Source organism: Podarcis muralis, chromosome 9, assembly GCF_964188315.1.
Source record: "Podarcis muralis chromosome 9, rPodMur119.hap1.1, whole genome shotgun sequence".
Taxonomy (NCBI): domain Eukaryota; kingdom Metazoa; phylum Chordata; class Lepidosauria; order Squamata; family Lacertidae; genus Podarcis; species Podarcis muralis.
The window spans coordinates 36,371,700-36,392,979 of NC_135663.1; the positions used below are offsets into that span (position 1 = coordinate 36,371,700).

The 21,280-nt window shown below is 39.7% G+C and overlaps 1 protein-coding gene across 5 annotated transcripts in view; it reads right to left on the minus strand.

The window, feature by feature from the left end:
* The window catches only part of INPP4B (inositol polyphosphate-4-phosphatase type II B), a 257,958-nt gene that overhangs the window by 103,776 nt on the left and 132,902 nt on the right, over nucleotides 1-21,280 (minus strand). For all 5 annotated transcript variants that reach the window (XM_077934060.1, XM_077934057.1, XM_077934058.1 and 2 more), the window contains one exon: nucleotides 19,772-19,888. In XM_077934060.1, coding sequence (XP_077790186.1) covers nucleotides 19,772-19,888 — 117 coding nt within the window. The remainder of the gene's footprint in view (nucleotides 1-19,771; nucleotides 19,889-21,280) is intronic.

Genomic DNA, 21,280 nt, shown 5'->3' on the forward strand with positions numbered 1-21,280 from the left:
CAGCCCTTGGGCACCTCAAAAAGAGGGTGATCACAGCAAAACAAAAACAAAAACCAACAACCCCAAACCTTGTACTCTGCTGATTATAATTTCAAGAGAACTTTCTCTCTTCCCTTTGATAATATTTATTCCAGTAATTGATGGAGAATAGTTAAATTAACTTGCAGAAGACTTTTTCAACACAGAGCTTCTTTACTGCCCCTTATACATTTTATTATTCTTCAGGTAATCTCTAAGTCTGTCATTGTTAATGCCATGTGGTAGAAAAGGAGATACAACTATGAACTTTTTGTCTCTCTATCTCTGAATTTTCAAAAGCTGATATATGGCACCATCATGTTTATTACATGACAGTACACTTTTATAAAAACTGTTAGCAGTGAAAGAAACATAGCTTTTCAACCACAAAGTCCTTTTCAGCCTTCAGTTCCTTTACTTAAGAAGCTAATAACACACCTATAAAGGTAAAGGGACCCCTGACCATTAGGTCCAGTCATGGCCGACTCTGGGGTTGCGGCGCTCATATCGCTTTATTGGCTACGGGAGCCGGCGTACAGCTTCTGGGCCATGTGGCCAGCATGACTAAGCCACTTCTGGCGAACCAGAGCAGCGCACGGAAACGCCATTTACCTTCCCGCTGAAGCGGTACCTATTTATCTACTTGCACTGGTGTGCTTTCAAACAGCTAGGTGGGCAGGAGCAGGGACCGAGCAACGGGAGCTCACCCCGTCGCGGGGATTCGAACTGTCGACCTTCTGATCGGCAAGTCCTAGCCTCTGTGGTTTAACCCACAGTGCCACCTTGGATAGGTAGCTTGGATACATCAGGAACCATGAATTTAGTATTGTGCACACAATTTTATGGAAATAAGGTCAGCTGAGTTCAGACAGGCACCCTTCTTATTGAACTTCCAGGACAGGAAATGTCAAATATGTAGCCTAAATGGGTGTTCTGAAGCACACTTCTCAAAAATTCCACCACACACAGTGGATGTGAATTAACAATAAACTTCTGTGATTGTTTAGTACCCCTTTTGTCCTAGAAGGAAGTGACAAAATTAGCTAATGTTGCATAAATGGAAAGACAGCAGGGTTTAGCAAACGTTTACTATTTCTGATTGCACACCATTTTTTAAAAAAAGATAATCTCCTCTTTCTACAAGCTGAACAGATAATCTGACAGCTAGAGGAACAGAAAAATGTTGATGCTTTTCTGTCAGTATTAAGAAACAGTCAGCTCACTATCCTTTCTAGAACATGCTTAGTCAACCTATTCTCTTATGAAATAGATTATGAAAATTCAAAGTTAGGTTTTTCCAAAAAAAAGTATTCCTAAATTGCAATAAAGTATAGGCAAAGGCTGTAAAGTCAGTAGTCTGGCATCAGCCTTGCATGCAGAAGGTTCTAAATTCAATCCCCAGCAACTCCAGGTTGGGTTGGGAGAGACTTCCTCTCTGAAGCCCCGGAGAGCTGCCAGCAGTCAGTGTAGAGAATGCTGAGTTAGATGGACCAGTAGGTCTGACTCAGTACTAGATAGCTTCCTAGGTTCCTATTATAAAAATAAGCCTGATTGCCCAAAGTTAGCCATTTTCCACTGTTTTGTCTAATAAACACAAATCTAGACACACTGGGTGATATCCAACAAAGTTATACTCACAGGACAACCATTGAAATCTATGGATTTAAGTCCTTTTATTCCAATAACTTATGTTATATACCACCTACTGCTAACACAATGTGATTGAAAACCTGAAAATGACTCCTTTGTTTTTTGTTTTTGTATTTTGCAGCAGCTAAAAAGTAACCCCTGAAGAAGGTATGAATAACAAATATACAATCATTTCCAGAAGGGCTAGCCATGTTAGTTCGTAGCACCAAAAACAAATACAGGGTATTTTGGTATCCTAATGTGGTAAAAGCTTTCATGGACCATGTTATCCAAGGATGGATTTCATGTCATAAATACTAAAACCACCCCATCCGTTTTCCTTCAAGGTGATTCCTTCTCAGCTTTCTTTTTTTGCCATCTTTCTCCCACTGTGCACATCATTTGTTCCTCCCGCTTAACCCCTGAAAACTCACTTTGATATGCCTCACACTTTTTTGGGATGATAAGAATTATCATAATAAGCTCAGAAAAGGGAATGCTACTTAACAAAGATTCATAAAATTCTGATAGGGGTTATTCATGATATATGTAATCATTAGTCTCCAGGCCTGAGTTATAATTTGATCTTTAGAGAAATATGTTTGAAAGACTGTTAGCTTCACGGGTTATCTGCACAAAGTAAATTGAACCCTGTTACTTTGGGTACCTGTTACTTAGGTACCCATTTGACTCCTGACTGCTAGTCCACCCTTTGACCAAAGTCAGGTGTCTACACGCACACCAAGAGTAACCATGATCCTTTGGAGGAAATCAAATGCCTATATAAACCTCATTTGTCACACTCCACTTTTGGAAAGACCAGAAGCCCATTCAAACCCAACCTAACCCTCCCAAGTTCCTTTGACAAAATACAGACTCCCAAATTTACTACAAACTTCACTTGACTCCCTTTGGGGAGGCCAAATATTAGATCTTCCCTTTAGCTGAATTCATATTAGACAAACTCATGGGAGGCCAGTTCTCTCAAAGCCTAGGAGCTAAATCAAACATCCAGGTCAGAGATAGTATGCCACTGATTACAGTGTTTCGGTGAAAAAACATGGAATGGCTATTTTCTCCTTGTCTTACATGTGGGCTTCTTTAAATCATCTGGTTGGCCACTTTTGAAAAAGTGATATTTGAGCAGGGAAATCCTTTGTCTGATCAAATATGGCTGTTTTAAAGTTCTCAGGATGCTGAGGGAGCCTTTAGGAGACAAAATCCCAGATTATTTTCACTTTGAGCAATTTTGTGCCTAGCAGACACATTCTACATAATCATCCATTAAAGCTGGTATTCACAAAAACCAGACAAAAGGACTTTTGAATTCAATGTTTAAAAGATAAAGTTATTTTCATGCAAAAATGAAAGATCTAGCCAGTTTTCATCCCCTGAGGAAGATGACAGAGAAAAGAAAGCTGTCACCAAATCACTCTGTGGAAAGCAAAATATTTCTATACTTCCTTTAAGAAAAAAGGAAAAGGAAAATGGAGCCCTATTCAACACACATTTTAATAGGGATGTCACATTGTCAACAGTTTTCTCCACTGCTGTGAAAAAAAGGCTATTTAGACTTTTACACTATGAAATTTTAGCAAACAATTCCCATAGCACTATCAAAACTATGCTATTCAGGATCCTCAGCTAAAAGATGGTGAGCGCCAACTATTAATCCACAGGCATGGGTTTTTCTTAGTTTTGAATGGGACCCTCCCACCCTAAATCTGCAAAAAAAGATCACAAAGATTTTGTAACCTCTCACTGCTATACTGCAAGCACCTGAGATCTCAGGAGTTTCTATCTTCAACAAGAGGCAGCATAAGGGTTGGTTTTTTGAGGGGGAAACTAAGTGAACAATGCACCATTTACAGGTCTGGCTGGAGTTTCTTACTAAATGCTTTGGAAGGCTTTTTTATTTGCCAGTGGTTAACAAAAAAGCAACAACTATACAGTGGAACCTTGGTTCCTGAACGTATTCTGTTCCGGAAGACCATTCGACTTCCAAAACGTTCGAAAACCAAAAACTCAACATGGAAGCCTCAATACAATAGGGAAACTGAACATGGAAGCCACGTGGCACATTTGGCTTCCGAAAATCATTCGAAAACAGGAGCAGTTACTTCCGGGTTTTCGGTGTTCAAAAGCCGAAACGTTTGACTTCCAAGACGATGGAAAACCAAGGTTCCACTGTACTAGCTTCAGGATAGCATGGTTAAGGGGCCTGATCTGGGGATCCAGGGAACCAACAGATTTAAGGTCACCTAGAAACACCCCAACACTTCCTGGATCAAGCCTCACTCTGGCAGAAACACCACCAATTGCGCATCTACACCAACACAGTTTTCAGTGAGTGTACCAAGGACCTCTGATGTAGGTATACCTTTTAGTTGGCAAAGCTACTATCCTACTGTGCCTACAAACCAGACTTTTATCAGGGAGGTGCATATTTATCTACTTCCCTCCTGATGCCATATAATGTTGGAAGTGTTGGGATGCAACTCAGCTTGTATTAAGGCTGAAGGCGTGGGTGGGGTGGGGGACAGGGAGCAAACATAGAGGAATGTCAAATCTGCATGTACTGTCTTTCTGACCTAACCTGTGCACACCTTCCCTTACGTGTTAGACCGATATTCTAACCTAACTTCCTGCTTCCCCCTTCTTCTCATTCTCATCTCTGGACAGAATATATCTTCATTTTATCTCTCTCTCCTGCAGAGATCAAAGATCAAGCATACTTCTTTGCATCTCCAACTTCACTAAGGGAGAACTCAGAACATGTATTACCTATAATAAACTTGGTTTTCTTACTTTTCAAATTTAATGTCTCAGTGTGGTTGGGGCTCATATGGCAAGCATTCAGTCTGGAAGGCTAATTCAACATATATGATGTCAGGAAAAGTGCAGGTAGGTGTGGCCAAAACAGACTGATGGGCCTAATTATACCCATCCACCAGTAATGCAGCCTCCATTCTTTAATACTAATTGGTGCATGTGACCTCTGTCTTTAACATAATCAGGCAGTCATATATTCTACCACATATACCTTTGTATAAATTCTGCTTTCTCCCATTTTTCCAATTTAAAACAGCAAAATTGCTGATTTGAAATTATTGGTTTTAATATCATTCCTATTTCTACCTGCACCCTCCAAATGAGCACACACTTAAACAGTTAATAGTTAAAGCAGTTGTCTTTAAAGTGATTCCTGAATGGAGAAGCAGGCTGAATTTATGCAGAATGGAAAACAGCCAATTGCAACTGAACCTATTCCCTCAAGTCTCCTCTGCTAGAATGCAGAATGATTTGGCTTTTAGCTGGCATCTCTCTGTAAAGAATGGCGAAATGCTGCAGTAGTACTGCTGGTATTTATGTCTCAACTTTGCCAGTAGCATCACAAAACAGATTATATTTTTCCAATATTTATATACTCTATAGAAGGGAAAGACTGTTTCTAACTGGAGTTACTCCTACTAAGAATTACACTATCCATTGAAATTTAATGCTTGATTTTTTTGGGGGGCGGAATACTGGATCCAAAGGGACGCTCCCCCATGTGAAAAGGGTCTTCCACTCACATAAAAAGAGTTTTGCATCTCATGCTAGAACACGGCACAAAAAAGGTGAAACCGAATCCAAACATATTCCTACATGTTTATTTACTTATTTACTACATGAATGTATTATCTTTCTTTCTCTTTTTACAAAACAGTTTACAGAGTTAAAAAATGGCAAATTAAATCTGAATTTATAGAAATTAATAAAACCCACAGGGCAGTCAGTCACAACAACAAAATTGGCAGATTGAAATTATATCTAAGAGGCAAGAGATTGTAAAAATTCTTGGGCAAATAAAAAAGGCTCTCCGTCTGGAGCCAGAGAGGTATCACGTTCAATGCATTCAAACCTCCTTGGGGAGTTTGCTCCAGAACTGGGGTATTGGTACTGAGAAGACCATCTCCCTGGATGTTATTGGCCTCACCAAACTGAAAGACTTGGGAACATTTATGTGAGGTCCTTAAAGTATACTGGCTCTTAAGCTGTTTTGATCTTGAAAGGGAAGAAAATGCACTTTAAATCGTGCTACAAAGTGGACTGGTAAACTAGTGCAATTTGCTACAGACTGGAAATATATGCTTCAAATAACCAGTCCAAATTAGTAGCCTATACAGTCATACCTTGGATCCCAAATGCATTGCAAGTCGAACATTTTGGCTCCTGAACACCGCAGGCCTGGATGTGAGTGTTCTGGTGTACGAACATTCTTTGGAACCCAAATGTCCGATGGGGCTTTTGATTGGCTGCAGGAGCTAAATTGCTGTTTTAGGGTTGTTTTTAAAAGTCTGGAATGGATTAATCCATTTTGCATTATACTCTATGGGAAAGCATGCCTTGGTTTAGAATGCTTTGGTTTTGGAAAAGACTTCCGGAAAGTTTGGGAACCAAGGTACCACTGTATTAAGTTTTTAATATTGATTCAACTCAGGTAGGGTCAAATCAGGCCATTTACAAAATCAGCCACACCTATTAAAAATACAATGGGCATCTCATCTGACGCAACATGGACACACACCATCTAACTCAAGCTATTGTTTTAACAAAAAAACCAATAAAAAATGTACATACTGTATATACAGGTTTAATTGATTAAAATTAAAATTGGTATTAAATCAACTGGAATTTCATTCATCAGTTTAAGGCTCTCAGCAAAAGACAATTAATATATCAGAGTAAATGGTATGGAAATTATTTTTGCAGAAATGCAACTGAACCAATTAATATGTATATTAAGTTAAACTAGAGAAAAGGCCTATGCCACAATTTCCTGAACTCTTTCTGGAAAAAAATTTCTGGTGTTAAAAAACGTGCAAAAGTGAAATAAAATTGTTAGGAAACATGGGCATTTATCATCATTTAGTGAATCTTCATGTGTCTGACTAAGTGCCAGCCATCTAGAACCATCTGCTATTATTTAGTATGTGTAAAACTGATGAGTGCTAAACTATTACATAATTATAGTTGGGAATATGATGTGAATCAGAGTGGATTACAACAGAAGGTACATACAGAATATATGTATGCTCCACATTTCAGACTCATTTATTTTTAACAAAGCTATCAGAGGAATGGGAGAAAGGTTCAGTTTACATTGAAATGTAAAAGTTGAGTGGCCAGAATAGAGCTTGAGAGGAAATAAAGAACACAATATAAACTCGGGATTTCCTTTTTCTGAGCCCTATCCCCAATCCAAAATAATCCAAAACTTCTGATGGGGTTTCTTGTTGTTCTCTAGTTGTTCTTGTTGGTCTCTCTCTTTTCCACGCCCTCCCCAACACTTCTGCTTTCTCCTATCCCAGTTAAGCTATGCTATATGGCCTCCTTTCTTCCAGACCCTCCAGCATTTAACAGATGGAAACAGGCACTTCTGTGGCCACACAGAAGGTGTGGCCTGGCAGCCCAATTCCAAATACAAGCATGTTCAAGTAAACAAACTACCCCATGAAAGCAAGTTCCTGAATAAATAAAACAATTAATAAAAGCAGATCAAGTCAAAGAGTTGGGGCCTGGAAGGAATCAGATTCCTTTCTAAGCTGAGTGAAAATGCCTTCCTCACCTCACCTGTGCCACCTTGGTACGCCTCAACAGTGAAGCAAAATCTGGCCACCAAGATTATCTCGTAAAGCAGTTTCAAATCCCCCTATTACAATTCCGCAAGCAGTTACTAGATTTGGTTTAAAGCTTGAAGGAAACTTTATGCTCAGAATGCCCTCCTAAGGGACGCTTGCCTGAAACCAAATCCCAAGTCCTTCAGGTGACAAGCAAAGAGCTTTTTCGCATTTGTCCATGCCTTAAAAATGCTCTTTCAATATATGTTTTAATCTTGCATAAGCCTCAGTCTTTTCCCATCTATTTTGCTGTTGCACTTTTTAAAGGTACCACTTGTTTCTGATCTTACTCGGCTGCTTTATTGATTGATTACTTATGAGCTAACCTAGGAAACCTCTGGGACTGAAGAGCAGGAAAGAAATGTATACAATAAAATAAAAACTGTTACATGTACAATAAAACTCCATATAAGATATTAAAACCACAGAAGCAGCAGTCATGAAATCAAGCAGAGCCATAAAAACAAAACCAGTTATAAAACATGCTGATACGCCTGGGCAAATTTTTAGAAAGTCTTCACCTCGTGCCAAAAAGATATGCAGTTATTAGAGCATTTATATCCCACCCTTTAGAAATAAAGACAGGCAAGCTTCTATGGGGAGAGCATTTCATATAGCAAGAAAGTCTTCTTTCCTGACACCTTCAGACTTAACTTCAAATATCAGTAGGGTGTGGATGTGGGCCTCTTTATGAGTTCAGCCCTGCTCAGATCTAGAACTTGGGTTCTCCTCCTCCTCAGAGGAGCAGAAGCATACTCCAGCATCACAGATGACCTTGAAGAACCTGCTGTTCCTGCAAACCCCAATATTTCAGTCACAGGACAAGAGATCTCCATACCAGTAGCTTGGGCTTCCAGCTGGCTCTCACATCACCCACCCCAGGTCATAGAAGCAAGGAAGGAAGAGCTTTCAGGGCTGCCTCGAAAGTGCAAAAAATCAGGAGGCCTGTATTTTAGAAAGCCCTACACCTTTTTGTATTATGAGGGAAAGTGAACTATAAACTGTGTGACAAACTGTGAATTTTTACACTTGAAGCTACATGGAACATTTATTTTGGCTGTGAAAATACATTAATTAATGTGCAGTCACAACATTACTCATTCCATACAGAAGCTCATTAGGGATGCGCTCAGCAAATCTAGCCAGGAAACACTCACCGATGCATAACACACCAACCTTAATTATAGATCATGTAACTTTTCTTTTTAAAAACAAAAACAAAAAACCCTAAATATTTGCTAATGGATGTCTTCTCCATATTAATAATGTTAGCAGAAATGGTAGTTCTTTTTCAATATAATGAAGCTGTGTTTTTTTATTAATCAAATAATGCAATATTTAATTGCATAGACATACAACTTAATTGAGGAAGGTGATTAAAATTGAAAAATTAATTAATCTAGTAAAACGTTATGGGCATCTTTCCTAAGTTTAAATAATACATGAATTAGAAACACTCTCCACAACCACCATTTTCCAGCCATTATCAAGCAGCAGCAGCAGCAGCAACAAAATACATAACTATTTGAAGTTATCACTTTGTCAAAATGTCCTGTCGATATTATTATTCAGTGTCACAACAATACTGAAGAAATGTTAACTAAGGATCACACTTGAGGTTGCCATTGGAACGTTTAGAATAATTATCAAACACTATTTCTGTTGCTGATAACTGCAGGTGGTCTTTCTGTATGAGCTCCATACATCATTTGGATCTGCTTTCTCCATCCCTTAACATTACAGTGGTACCTCGGGTTACATACGCTTCAGGTTACAGACTCCGCTAACCCAGAAATAGTGCTTCAGGTTAAGAACTTTGCTTCAGGTTGAGAACAGAAATCGTGCTCCGGCGGCGCAGTGGCAGTGGGAGGCCCCATTAGCTAAAGTGGTGCTTCAGGTTAAGAACAGTTCCAGGTTAAGTAGAGACCTCCAGAACGAATTAAGTACTTAACCCGAAGTACCACTGTATGCTGATTGGGCCTTTGCCTAATCGTGCTACTCTGAACAATCACACCTCCATAGGGAGTTGGAGAGAAGATGCAACAGATGGAAGACAGGGAACAGTTTTGCTGGTGACAGCAGTGTTATGCAGAATGGTGCGCAACTGAGGCTTCCCCATGTTCTTCTAAATGTGGTGTTTTATGAGGTCTCAATAAAAGAGGAATAAATGCAATGAATATGAAGGAGCAAGGTTTTCAATTGCACCCGCAAGACTAATCTAGGAACTATAAAACAAAAATGCAAAAAACCCCAACCCTACAGACTTAATGTGATCAGTATTGTTAAATCACAGCCACAATCTTATACCACCTATTCTTATTTGAGAGTAAGTTCCGATGAATACATACAGTGCTTTTTTCCCTAAAAAAATATTTAGCGGTACTCTCATTTTCCTACTCATATTGAAATTGTTGTTGTTTAGTCATTTAGTCATGTCCGACTCTTTGTGACCCCATGGACCAGAGCACGCCAGGCACTCCTGTCTTCCACTGCCTGCCGCAGCTTGGTCAAACTCATGCTGGTAGCTTCAAGAACAATGTCCAACCATCTCATCCTCTGTTGTCCCCTTCTCCTTGTGCCCTCCATCTTTCCCAACATCAGGGTCTTTTCCAGGGAGTCTTCTCTTCTCACGAGGTGGCCAAAGTATTGGAGCCTCAGCTTCAGGATCTGTCTTTCCAGTGAGCACTCAGGGCTGATTCCCTTAAGAATGGATAGGTTTGATCTTCTTGCAGTCCATGGGACTCTCAAGAGTCTCCTCCAGCAACATAATTCAGCACAGATTCACAAAATGTTTAGGGGTATGTGTACCCCTGCATCCTCCCAGAAAAAAACACTGAATACATAGCTTTTGAGTGATTCATGGAATCTGGCTTTCAACTTGTTTAGCAGCTGCTGCTAAAGCATAATCCATGTATACAGATGCCATGCCTTTTCTGTATTCTACCCAGTTTACAGTGGTAATATCCATATGAACCTCACCAAGTGCCTCTTGAAAACACAAAGCTCAGTCCTATGGTTGGCTTTCTATCTTATGCATTAGACAGATGGCAAATAGCGGAAGAAGAAAAATGGCAACTCATAATATGCTTGAGCTGTATAAAGTGTAGCTACCTGCCGAGTGCATACCACCACAAGGCAAATAATCTTTGAAATGGTTCTTGTTGTGTGGTGAAGAGTACATTAAGGCCACTGGACATTTAACAAAGAAAGACATATGCAACCAATTATACACAGCAGTAAAAATTACATTAAGTGTTTCAAGTTCCTTCTGCAGCTGAGAGAGAGGAATGTAGCCAATTCAGTGATGAACAGAACAAAATGTAAACCAAGCCACTTTCTGGAATGAATCAAATAACCAAGATAGCGGTTAGCCACTCCATACTGAGTGATACATCTCTTTCAATCTCAGATAAAATCTCTTGTTCCCCTAGCTTGGTAGAGCTGAAGTAAGGAAATCCCCTTTCTCCCCATTAGAAGGAGTAAACAATTTAAACAAGCATTGAAGGAAGTGTTACGCTCAGAGGCTCTCGTGAGGTATCAATAACATATGCAAATAAAATAACATTGCAATAGGTCTCCTAAAGGGTTGGAAATAATCAAGGAAGAAAAGTCCATTATGCATATAGTCACAGTGGCTATATGCAACCTCCAAGTTGAGAGGCAGTACGCCACAAAGTACTTGCTTTTGGGTTTCTCAGGAAGTATCTGGTTTACTACTGTGGGAAATTGGATGCTGGACTAGTAATTCTTCTACCGTCATACCTTGGTTCTTGAATAGAATGCGTTCCAGGAGTCCATTCGACTCCCCAGAACCGTTCGAAAACTAAGGCACGGCTTCCAATGGTTGCAGGAGTGTCCTTCAGCCAATCGGAAGCCACGCCAGACATTCGGCTTCCGAAAATTGTTCAAAATTTCTGGGTTTCACTTCCAGGTTTCAATTGTTCGGGAGACGGTTTGTTTGGGAGCCAAGGCGTTTGAGATCCAAGGTACGGCTGTATTTCACTTGTACATTTATCTAGCTGCTCCAGATCTGGTTGCCACAGGAAAGCAGGAGACAAAGACAGAGAGATGAGGGCTCCACATGCACTAAACATTTAAAGCACTATCATACCACTTTAAACAATCATGGCTTCTCTCAAAGAATCCTCGGAACTGTACTTTGTTAAGGGTGCTGAGAGTTGTAACACGCCCCCCATTTCCCACAGAAAGCTACAGTTCTCAATTCCTCTTCCTAGGTAACTCTGGGAAATATAGCTCTGTGAGGGGTATAAAGGTCCCCTAGCAGCACTCAGCACTCTTTACAAACTATAGCACTCATGTTTCTTTGGGAGCAGCTATGACTGCCTAAAAAGCTGGTCGTATCCAACTAACTTTTATTCAGAGTATATCCACTGAAATTAATAATGACCGTAATAACTTAGGTACATTAATTTCTGTGGGTTTACTTTGAGTAAAAGTTAAATGCAACACCTGAAAACAAATTATAGACTAATAGCTCGACAAATATTTGCTGTCATCTCTGTCTCGGATATTTTTCAAGTTCAATTCGAGGGGAGCAGGCTTTCTAGAGCAAGGTTTGAAAATTTATGAGTTTTGGTGCTTGTTGGTATGGTACCAAGATAAAATGAATATGCTTTACTGATAAAAATTAAAAAATGCCCCATTCTATTGGACATAAGTTCATTTATCCTACTCAACTGATATGCAGATTTATATGCACATCTGTCTCTAAAAATATACATTTATATATTGCCAGGTGTCATGCATAAAAAAAGCTTATATAGTTTCCAGAATTAATATACCTAACATTTGGAAGGAACTAATCTCTCCGTCCAAATCAGTCATAAGCTCCCTCATTTGAAAAGCCTTATTTCTACATCATTTGGATATATTCCCAAAGAAGGTAACTGACTAAAAGGGGTAAGGAAATGCTCTGCAAACTTTCAGGGGGCAGAGATAGAAATGTAGTGATCCATTTTCCTTCTTAATCCTGTCCAATTTTTAAAACACAAACCAGTAGTGCCTCATGGAGCAAGAGTGTACACAACTTGTGATGCATAATGTAGTTTTTATTCTGCTTCACACTACATCCTCCAATTCACCCCCAAATTCATAGGCAGGAAGCAAAACGAGTAGGCTTACTCAGTCCCTGATTAGGAAGACACAATTCTCTTCACTAATGATCAGGTTGCGAGTTCCACTGCCTACGTAGCCAAAATGGCACCATCCACACTCAACAGGTAATATCAGCAAGGTTGGAAGAACCACAAGGTTTACAGATATACCAAAAAATCATTGGGGGGCGAGGGAACAGAAGGGGGAAAACATCCCAAAGTACTTAGTGGGCATGCACAGTAGACAAGAAATGCAGGCAGACTGCTAGGGAGAGAAAGAAGAAAGGGGCATGGGGTGGGGGAGAATGGAATACAGTGGGCTCGAATTCTGATCAGGGATCACTCCTATAAATCCCACTTGTAGAAACTCACTCATGGGCTTCCATTCATTTGCCTTGCTGGGTCTCCTGAGGCTTGGTTCCTGGCAGGACTAGAGCAATCTGTAGCTAGGGGTCGCATATTTCTTCCTCTTCTTTCCCAACACCTTGGCTGCCCATAGAATACTTCTCCATTAAAAGGTAAAGGGACCCCTGACCATTAGGTCCAGTCGTGACCGACTCTGGGGTTGCAGCACTCATCTCGCTTTAATGGCCAAGGGAGCTGGCATACAGCTTCCGGGTCATGTGGCCAGCATGACTAAGCCGCTTCTGGCGAACCAGAGCAGCGCATAGAAACGCCGTTTACCTTCCTGTCGGAGCAGTACCTATTTATCTACTTGCACTTTGACATGCTTTTGAACTGCTAAGTTGGCAGGTGCAAGGACCGAGCAACAGGAGCTCACCCCGTCACGGGGATTCGAACCGCCGACCTACTGATCAGCAAGTCCTAGGCTCTGTGGTTTAACCCACAGTGCCATCCGTGTCCCTTCTGCATTAGTGAGGAGTTAAAACCACCCAGGGAGAGGGTGCTCTTGCCTGTGGCTTCCCATCTCTGTCATCTCTTCAAGGAAGCCCACCAAGCACCTACTCTATTATCCTTTTGTGTCAGGCACTGAAGTGGATCAGGATTTTAAAATTGTCTTACACTCTGCTGTTTTGATATTGTTTTTATGTTTTGTGGTATTTGTTATATTATTGTTGTGTTTTATTGTTTCAATGCAATGTAGATTGCCCTTGGGGTCATCTGATATAAGGAAAGCCTCAAAACAAATGACACAAATCTCCCATTGCACACAGATGCGTGTTGTTCTAACTGTGTAGCAGTCTATACAATGAGTGACTCAATGCAACACTCAGAAATTGGCTGCTACCCCCTCAAAAGTGTTCAGACCAAGATAGCTTATTTATATCTTACTTTATTGTTCCAGTTGTTCAGCTGAAGGACTGTGCCCAGCACATGTCATTTTTTCCCTATAGTGCAAAGTCTTTTCATAACGCTGCTAGATGAACAGAGTAAAAATGTATGACCTTTCAATAGATGGCAAAGAACGGAGATGGTAACTTTCAGAAGGAAGGGGAAATGGATTTTTCAAGTCAAATTGTCAGAATAATTATATTTTGTTTACCAACACCTGGTATTTGAAAACGAATAATCCTGAAGTGCTAAGAAGAAATCAGAATACAATACAATGGTATCTCGGGTTAAGTACTTAATTCGTTTGGGAGGCCCGTTCTTAACCTGAAACTGTTCTTAACCTGAAGCACCACTTTAGCTAATGGGGCCTCCTGCTGCTGCCGCACCGCCAGAGCCCGATTTCTGTTCTTATCCTGAAGCAAAGTTCTTAACCTGAAGCACTATTTCTGGGTTAGCGGAGTGTGTAACCTGAAGCATATGTAACCTGAAGCGTATGTAAGCCGAGGTACCACTGTACAGTCCAAGAATCATAGAAGGGACCCTGAGAATCATCTAATTCTAGTCCAGCCCCCTGCAATGCAGGAATATGAAGGGATTGAACCTGCAACCTTACCATTATCATCACAACACTCTAATACAATACAATTGTTTGATGTAGAATAAAAATGCATTTAGATACATATAGTTATTTATTAACAGATATTAGATATTAAATATTAAGTTTTGCAGAACATAAACAACAGTGACATTGTAAAATAAGAGCAACTGAGAACAGCAACTCAATTGTAGGTTTTGCCTAATCATGCGCTTGACGTGATCCTTTTAAAAGACTGCACTGAACAGACCACAAAGCTTCACTATTTCATTGGATACACATTTTAAGTCTATTAATTAGTATATTGATTGTTAAATTCCACTCTGATCATTTTTATCATTTTTGTAAAGAACTATGTAGAAATTCTGGTTTTAGTATGCTGGCTGTTTGGCCATAATAATACACATTCGTTCATTCGGCAGTGAAGGCCAATACTTTGAGCCTCGATTATTTGAGGGAAGATAAAAGAAAAAAAGAGCAGGGAATGCCAAGCAGGCATAGGACTAGGGGAAAGGGGGAGGAGAAGAAGAAAAATTAAATTTTGATAGGTTTCATCAGTGAAGTTGCTTTTCGCCTGTCACTGTTTTGCAGGTGGAATATAATCACATATTTGCACATTTAGGTTGTGCAAAATTGCAAGTATTTGTCACTCTCCTGCATCAAATCTGCCCCCTCCTCTCTGAAAGAAACCCAGGCTTTCTGCAGAACAGAAAAGTGAACAGATAAGTATGGGCCAGCATATAACCTCCATGCAAAGAAATGAATTCTCAATAAACAGTGTCACAAATGGTGTTGTGGTTTTCTGATATATACTATATAGTCCAATGCCCACTGGGGAATGCAGTGGAACAACCTGGATTGGTTTCAAAACTCAGTTTAAATGTTTCCTTACCAAAGTTATTCACTTTCATATTTCCCAATGCACTTTTTGTTTCCACAATTTAAAAAGGGCTTCAGTGCTATAATTGGAAGTTTTTTTAAAAGATGCAAACCAGTTAGAAGGGGAGAGCTTGTTGATAGGAATCCAATATTAAAAGGATGTAACATTTATAAAGGAGAGCAAATGATTTTTTTAAATTTTTATTTTTAGCTTCATAGAACTCTTTGCAAACTACTTGCTATGCTGTTCCTTTTTTATCCTTCTTATTTTACCCTTCAGGGAGAGGGCAGGGACAAGCAAAGCTAGCAAGAGACCAAAAGTCAGAGGGTTGCACTTTGCCTCAGTCACTTTTCCTGCTGTCTACTCCTTGATTGCTCTGGAACGGCAGTAACAGAATGGCAGTTCAGAGTTCACAAGGTCTGAATGAATTCCAGTGGCCAAGTACATCCAAGCAGACGTTATTTTTCTGACACCTCTAATCTCAGCACTTGAACTGGCAGTCTATGGAATTCTACCTTTCTGCTCCACCATGTAGATTAGGAGGTGGTAAAGGTAAAGGGACCCCTGACCATTAGGTCCAGTCGTGACCGACTCTGGGGTTGCGCGCTCATCTCACTCTATAGGCCAAGAGAGCCTGCCTTTGTCCGCAGACAGCTTCCGGGTCATGTGGCCAGCATGACTAAGCCGCTTCTGGCGAACCAGAGCAGCACACGGAAACGCCGTTTACCTTCCCGCCAGAGCGGTACCTATTTATCTACTTGCACTTTGATGTGCTTTCGAACTGCTAGGTTGGCAGGAGCAGGGGCCAAGCAATGGGAGCTCACCCCGTCACGGGGATTCGAACCGCCGACCTTCTGATCGGCAAGTCCTAGGCTCTGTGGTTTAACCCACAGCGCCACCCACGTCCCTCAAACCAACTACTTAATCGATAATAATAAGCAGTGCTTTTTTTTCTTAAAAAAATGTTTAGGGGTACTCTCATTTTCCTACTCATATTGAAATACTGCCCCTCAATAAGGCCAAACTTAGATTCACAAAATGTTTAGGGGTATGCATACCCCTGCGTTCCCCCAGAAAAAAATCACTGGTAATAAGAATAATATTACAGCTAGTATAGCTGTAAGTTCCACAAAATGTTAAATCAAGTGTGAATGAAGTTAGTCTGCTTGTGTGAGAGAGACCGTAAATTGCACCACCAAATGTTCAAAAGTGGTAAATACTGATGAATAGTACTGAGTTGGGAAGAACCCTCAGCTAGATAAATCCTCTTTAGAGGAACCAACAGTTTTCAGAACAAAACATCACAGAGGAGCAACCTGTGTCAAGGGACCATGAGTCAGGTCAAGAGGATTCAGAACTCTCAGGGGAGACAGGAACACAGCCCTCCCCCTTATAAGCCAGGTAGCCCCTTCTGTGATTCAGAGGCAGATGTCAAGTGGCTACCAAGTACTAGGGGAACAAATAATATTGCAACTGACTAGCAAATAATAGACTTGCTCCCAACTACCACCAGGAAGGCCCAGAAAATGGTACAAAATAGTAAGGTATTAAAAGGAGATTTCCAAAATTTCAAATTAACACTGTATTTCCTGGTTTTGAAGATTTGAGAGTTCTCATTCACAACCTTCCCACTCCAAGGGACTTTTTATAGCATTATTTTTTAATATTAATTTTGTAACAATTCCTTGAAAAATATTTGCAAAAACATAGCTGCACTTCTGTAAATCAAGACCTTTATTCTAATTATTCAAAGCACTGGAAATAATACACCATTAAAATGAATAGATTTCCCTGGATGTAGTTTTTATTTCAATCAATCCTACTTGTAAATAATTTAAGCTGCTTTAAAGAATGCAAAAATATATCTCTAAATTCATATCTGGCAGGGGCAAAAGCCAAGAATTAAGCATAAAATAATGATAGATACAAAAGAAAGAGGAGGCTTTGCCCTGCTAGATGTGCAATTGTATTATGAGGCAGCTTGTTTGTGTGGGTTAAAAGAATGGATTGTATTGGGCAATGCAGACATTTTAGATTTTATGAACCACATTCTTAGGAAGAATCTTTATAGGGTCTGGGAGAAATATAAAAATCTGAAAATGGCTATTTCCCATTGAAGCAATTATAATTAAGAGAGTTAATATGGACAGACAATGGGCAACTTACAGGGAACAGCTGGATTTTACAGGGGGGGAACCCAAACTGAAATCAATAGAAAACTAAGGAGCCACGTTACGGATTGGTTGCAATATTACCAGTAATACAACATGTTTAAATTAGATAGAAAGAATGGACTTCTTGCCCAAAACTCACAATTTGAAAAAGAACTCTTACAAAATAAGGATAAACCTCTGCCTAAAATGTATAATTTTTCATTAGAATGGGAAACAAAAGGCGAGCTAGTTAATAATAATAATAATAATAATTTATTATTTATACCCCGCCCATCTGGCTGAGTTTCCCCAGCCACTCTGGGCGGCTCCCAATCAGTGTTAAAAACAGTACAGCATTACATATTAAAAACTTCCCTGAAAGGGTTAAAGGTTCAATGACACTCTGTGCAACAGATATAGGACACAATATAGAGCTTAACCTCTAGGAGAAACTTTGGGAAAGCGACCTGAAATTTACTGTATGTTATTCATTGAAAGAGAATTATTTGTAAATGATTCATAGATGGTACCTAACTCCGAGAAGGTTGGCTAGGATTTATAAAACAGAATCAGATATGTGTTGGAAGTGTAAAGTAGTGGAGGGAACCTTTAAGTACATGTGGTGGACATATAAATAGGTAAAAGTATATTGGGTAATGATTTATAATGAATCAAAAAAAATTGTTCAAAACTACTTTCCCAAAAAAAACAGAGTTTAATTTGGTGGGAATAACCCAGACATAAATTCCTAGGTGTCAGAAAAGGTTATTTATGTATGCAACAACTGCGGCCTGTGTTTTGTGAGCCCCGAAATGGAAAGTGAGCGAGGTCCAACTAAAGAGGATTAGCAACTTAAGTTGACGGAATACGCAGAACTTGCAGATTTAACACATAGAATAAGAGCAAGGAAAACGTACCGTATTTTCCCCTCTATAAGACGCCCCTCATGTATAAGATTTTGGGGGCCTCAAAATTTAGAAAATAGGGGGGGGGATTAAGCTTTGGAGGATTATTTGGGGGGAATGCCGAAAATCACTCGCCCGCCAGAACGCACCACACAACTGCATGCGCCGCTTACAATTGCCACTTCTAATCTCGGGCTCACGCTTCGTTCTGACGGGTGAGCGATTTTCAGCATTCCCCCCCAACAATCAAGCGGCCAATCGCCGCTTACAATTTCGGGCTCGCACCAAAAAAACATTCGCCCGTCCCCCCTCAGCACTACCTGTGTGTAAGACGAAAAAAGCTCATCTTATACATGGAAAAAATACTGTATATTAAAAGAAGAGTGGGAAATGTTTATTGAATATATGGAAATTAACTGTATACATCTGAAAACGCTGGCAGCACCAAGATAAATTCAACAGAGTAAATAATTTTTGATGAATGTAAAAGTGGAAAACTGATTTGAATGGTTATAGTAAAAATATGCAGGAATGTATGACAGATAAATTGAACCACGGAAGGATAAGAAGGGAAGTCATTGGATATTTTAAAAAATATCTAAAAACAATAACAAAGCACTGAAAATAATACAACTTCAAAATTTAAACATGTCGCACCTCTGAAAAGTTATCAAGTGAACAAAATATCTTCTTAGCTATTATTAATGCAATATGTACAGAAATATTGTGTTCATCATTCATAATCCATAGCAGGTAAAAGAAATACAAATGCAAAGCATCTTGGTTTTTTTTTGGGGGGGATGGTATGATTCCATATTTTATCAGCTTTTGCACACAAACAAATGTAAAAGTCTTGTGACTTCTTTGCTTGTCAGCTGTTCTGGGGAGGATGCTTTAAAGATGTTTTGAATATTAAGAAAAGCAGGAAATGTAACACAGGAATGTTTTTTTAAAAAATTAAGCATTGTCAAACCTTTGGGGTGGAAAACTCTGCATGAGAATAAATAGACAAACTGTAACTGGGTTGCTGGATATATGTTGGTAAACAATTCCTATTCCATTTCCTCTTACTAATGTGTGTGTGTAGATGATACAAATTCCAGTCTTATAAAGTATACATTCTTTAGTAAGTAATACATACACATTTTTAAAACTGATGGCAAATGGGCTGCAACAATACAAGTCTCAATATGAGAATAATTAAAGCCCGATTTGATTATCGTTTCTTTCAGAACTCAGGTCTTACATGACTAGAACTCTATGATCGGTAACATATTTTGAGAGAAGTTATTTTCTTTCTACCCTTCTTATCTCAATCCATTCCATATGCTGCCAGACACAGTTAAGAGGAAAGCCATACACAACCTTAACTCTTTCTTTCCTGGCAACTTGAACAACAATTCAATACAATCAGCAACACTTGAAAACACCTAAGGATCAAATGGATGGCAAAATAAACCCATGGAAAGATCAGTCATATTGCTGTGCATATTTTAGCAAAAGAAGCAGCAAGGTACCTACCGTGTCTTGAGATTTATCCTTGACATCATAGACTGTTAGTTTTATTTTAGTCTCCTCATAGATAGGGTAATCCGGTGGGAACGTCACACCAGTCAGAAACAGTGGGTCTCTTGTTCCCTGCATAGCACAAGCACATAACTCAGATTTAGCAAGGTAGCAGCTGTGTGCCATGCTACAGTCAGCTATGGTCAATGAAACAATAGCCACGGGATCTCCAAAGGCAAGAGTTTTTGATGCAGCAAAGGCAGATTTGGATTGCCAACTGCAAGAGTCAGAGATACAAAGTGTAATAGCGCGGACATTTAACTCAGTATAAAGAGAGACGTTTTGAGATACAGAAGTTGAGTTCATGACCACAAACCACCCCAGGCAACTGTGTCACCGTATACTACGAAGCAGTACTCCTCTAATTAGGAACAGCCATTCAGCCATTCATTCATAATCCAAGACATATAAATTCACATGCACTCCATTTAAGTAGTCACATGTTACAATTCATGCAAAAGAACTAAAAATATGGGAAGCACTAGGCAAGGCCATAAATAGCTGTGTGGGAACCGTAAGCTGGAGTCACCAAGTTTCCCAGCTTTATATACACAGCTTCATGGCTCCCTCCAAGTTTGTGCCTTTTATCTTCATGTATGGTTAATCATAGAATTGCAGAGTTGGAAAGGATATTGAGGGTCATCCAGTGCAACTCCCTGCAATGGACTAGCAGAGAGAAAGCGCCGTACAACTTGACTGCCTTTCCACAAGAGCAGCAAAAATCCTTAAGTCAGGAAAATAAATCAAAACCACATGTTTGGCTATGAAGCAGGGCAGAAACAGGCTGTGAACAATGACTAGATGACATTTTGACCTTCAAGGCTAGTATCTTGGCAAAGGCATAGGCATAGCTTGAACAATGTTTGATTTATCTATTTTTTAAAAAAGAAAATCAATAACCTTTTCATTTTAAGAAGTATTTTCTCAACAATGCAAGCTAAACTAAAAACCGATTCATAGTTGAAATGCATAGGCTTGTAGTATGATGGAAATAATTCCAACTAGGCTTATCAAGGTTTAGTACTAGAACCTATTTCTAGCACCCAAGTCTTAGCCATGGAACCAGTGATGTAAAAGAGAGTGCCTTTGAGTGTGCAATGAATGCCTTTGCCTCACCACTGAGTAAAGTAAGTGTAGAAAGCCACAGCTTGGCTGGGACTAGAGTTTCCAAGGGCAGGAAGTATGACTTTAAAATATATTTTAGACCCAGCACCAAAGGCTACACCTTGGATGGTCCTCAATATGTTTGGCAGAATCAGCTTTCAAAATATTATTTTAAATGACACTTTGTGTTTAATATAGCAGGGCCGGTGTGGCGTAGCAACTGGAGTGTTGGGTTTCAGTGAGGGAGAATTTCCTCAGCCCAAAAGGAATATGTGGCCATGGGTCAGTGAATAAATTTCAGTATAACCAACCTCACAGGGCTGTTGTAAAGATAAGAAGAGAAGAAGAGGAGTTTGGATT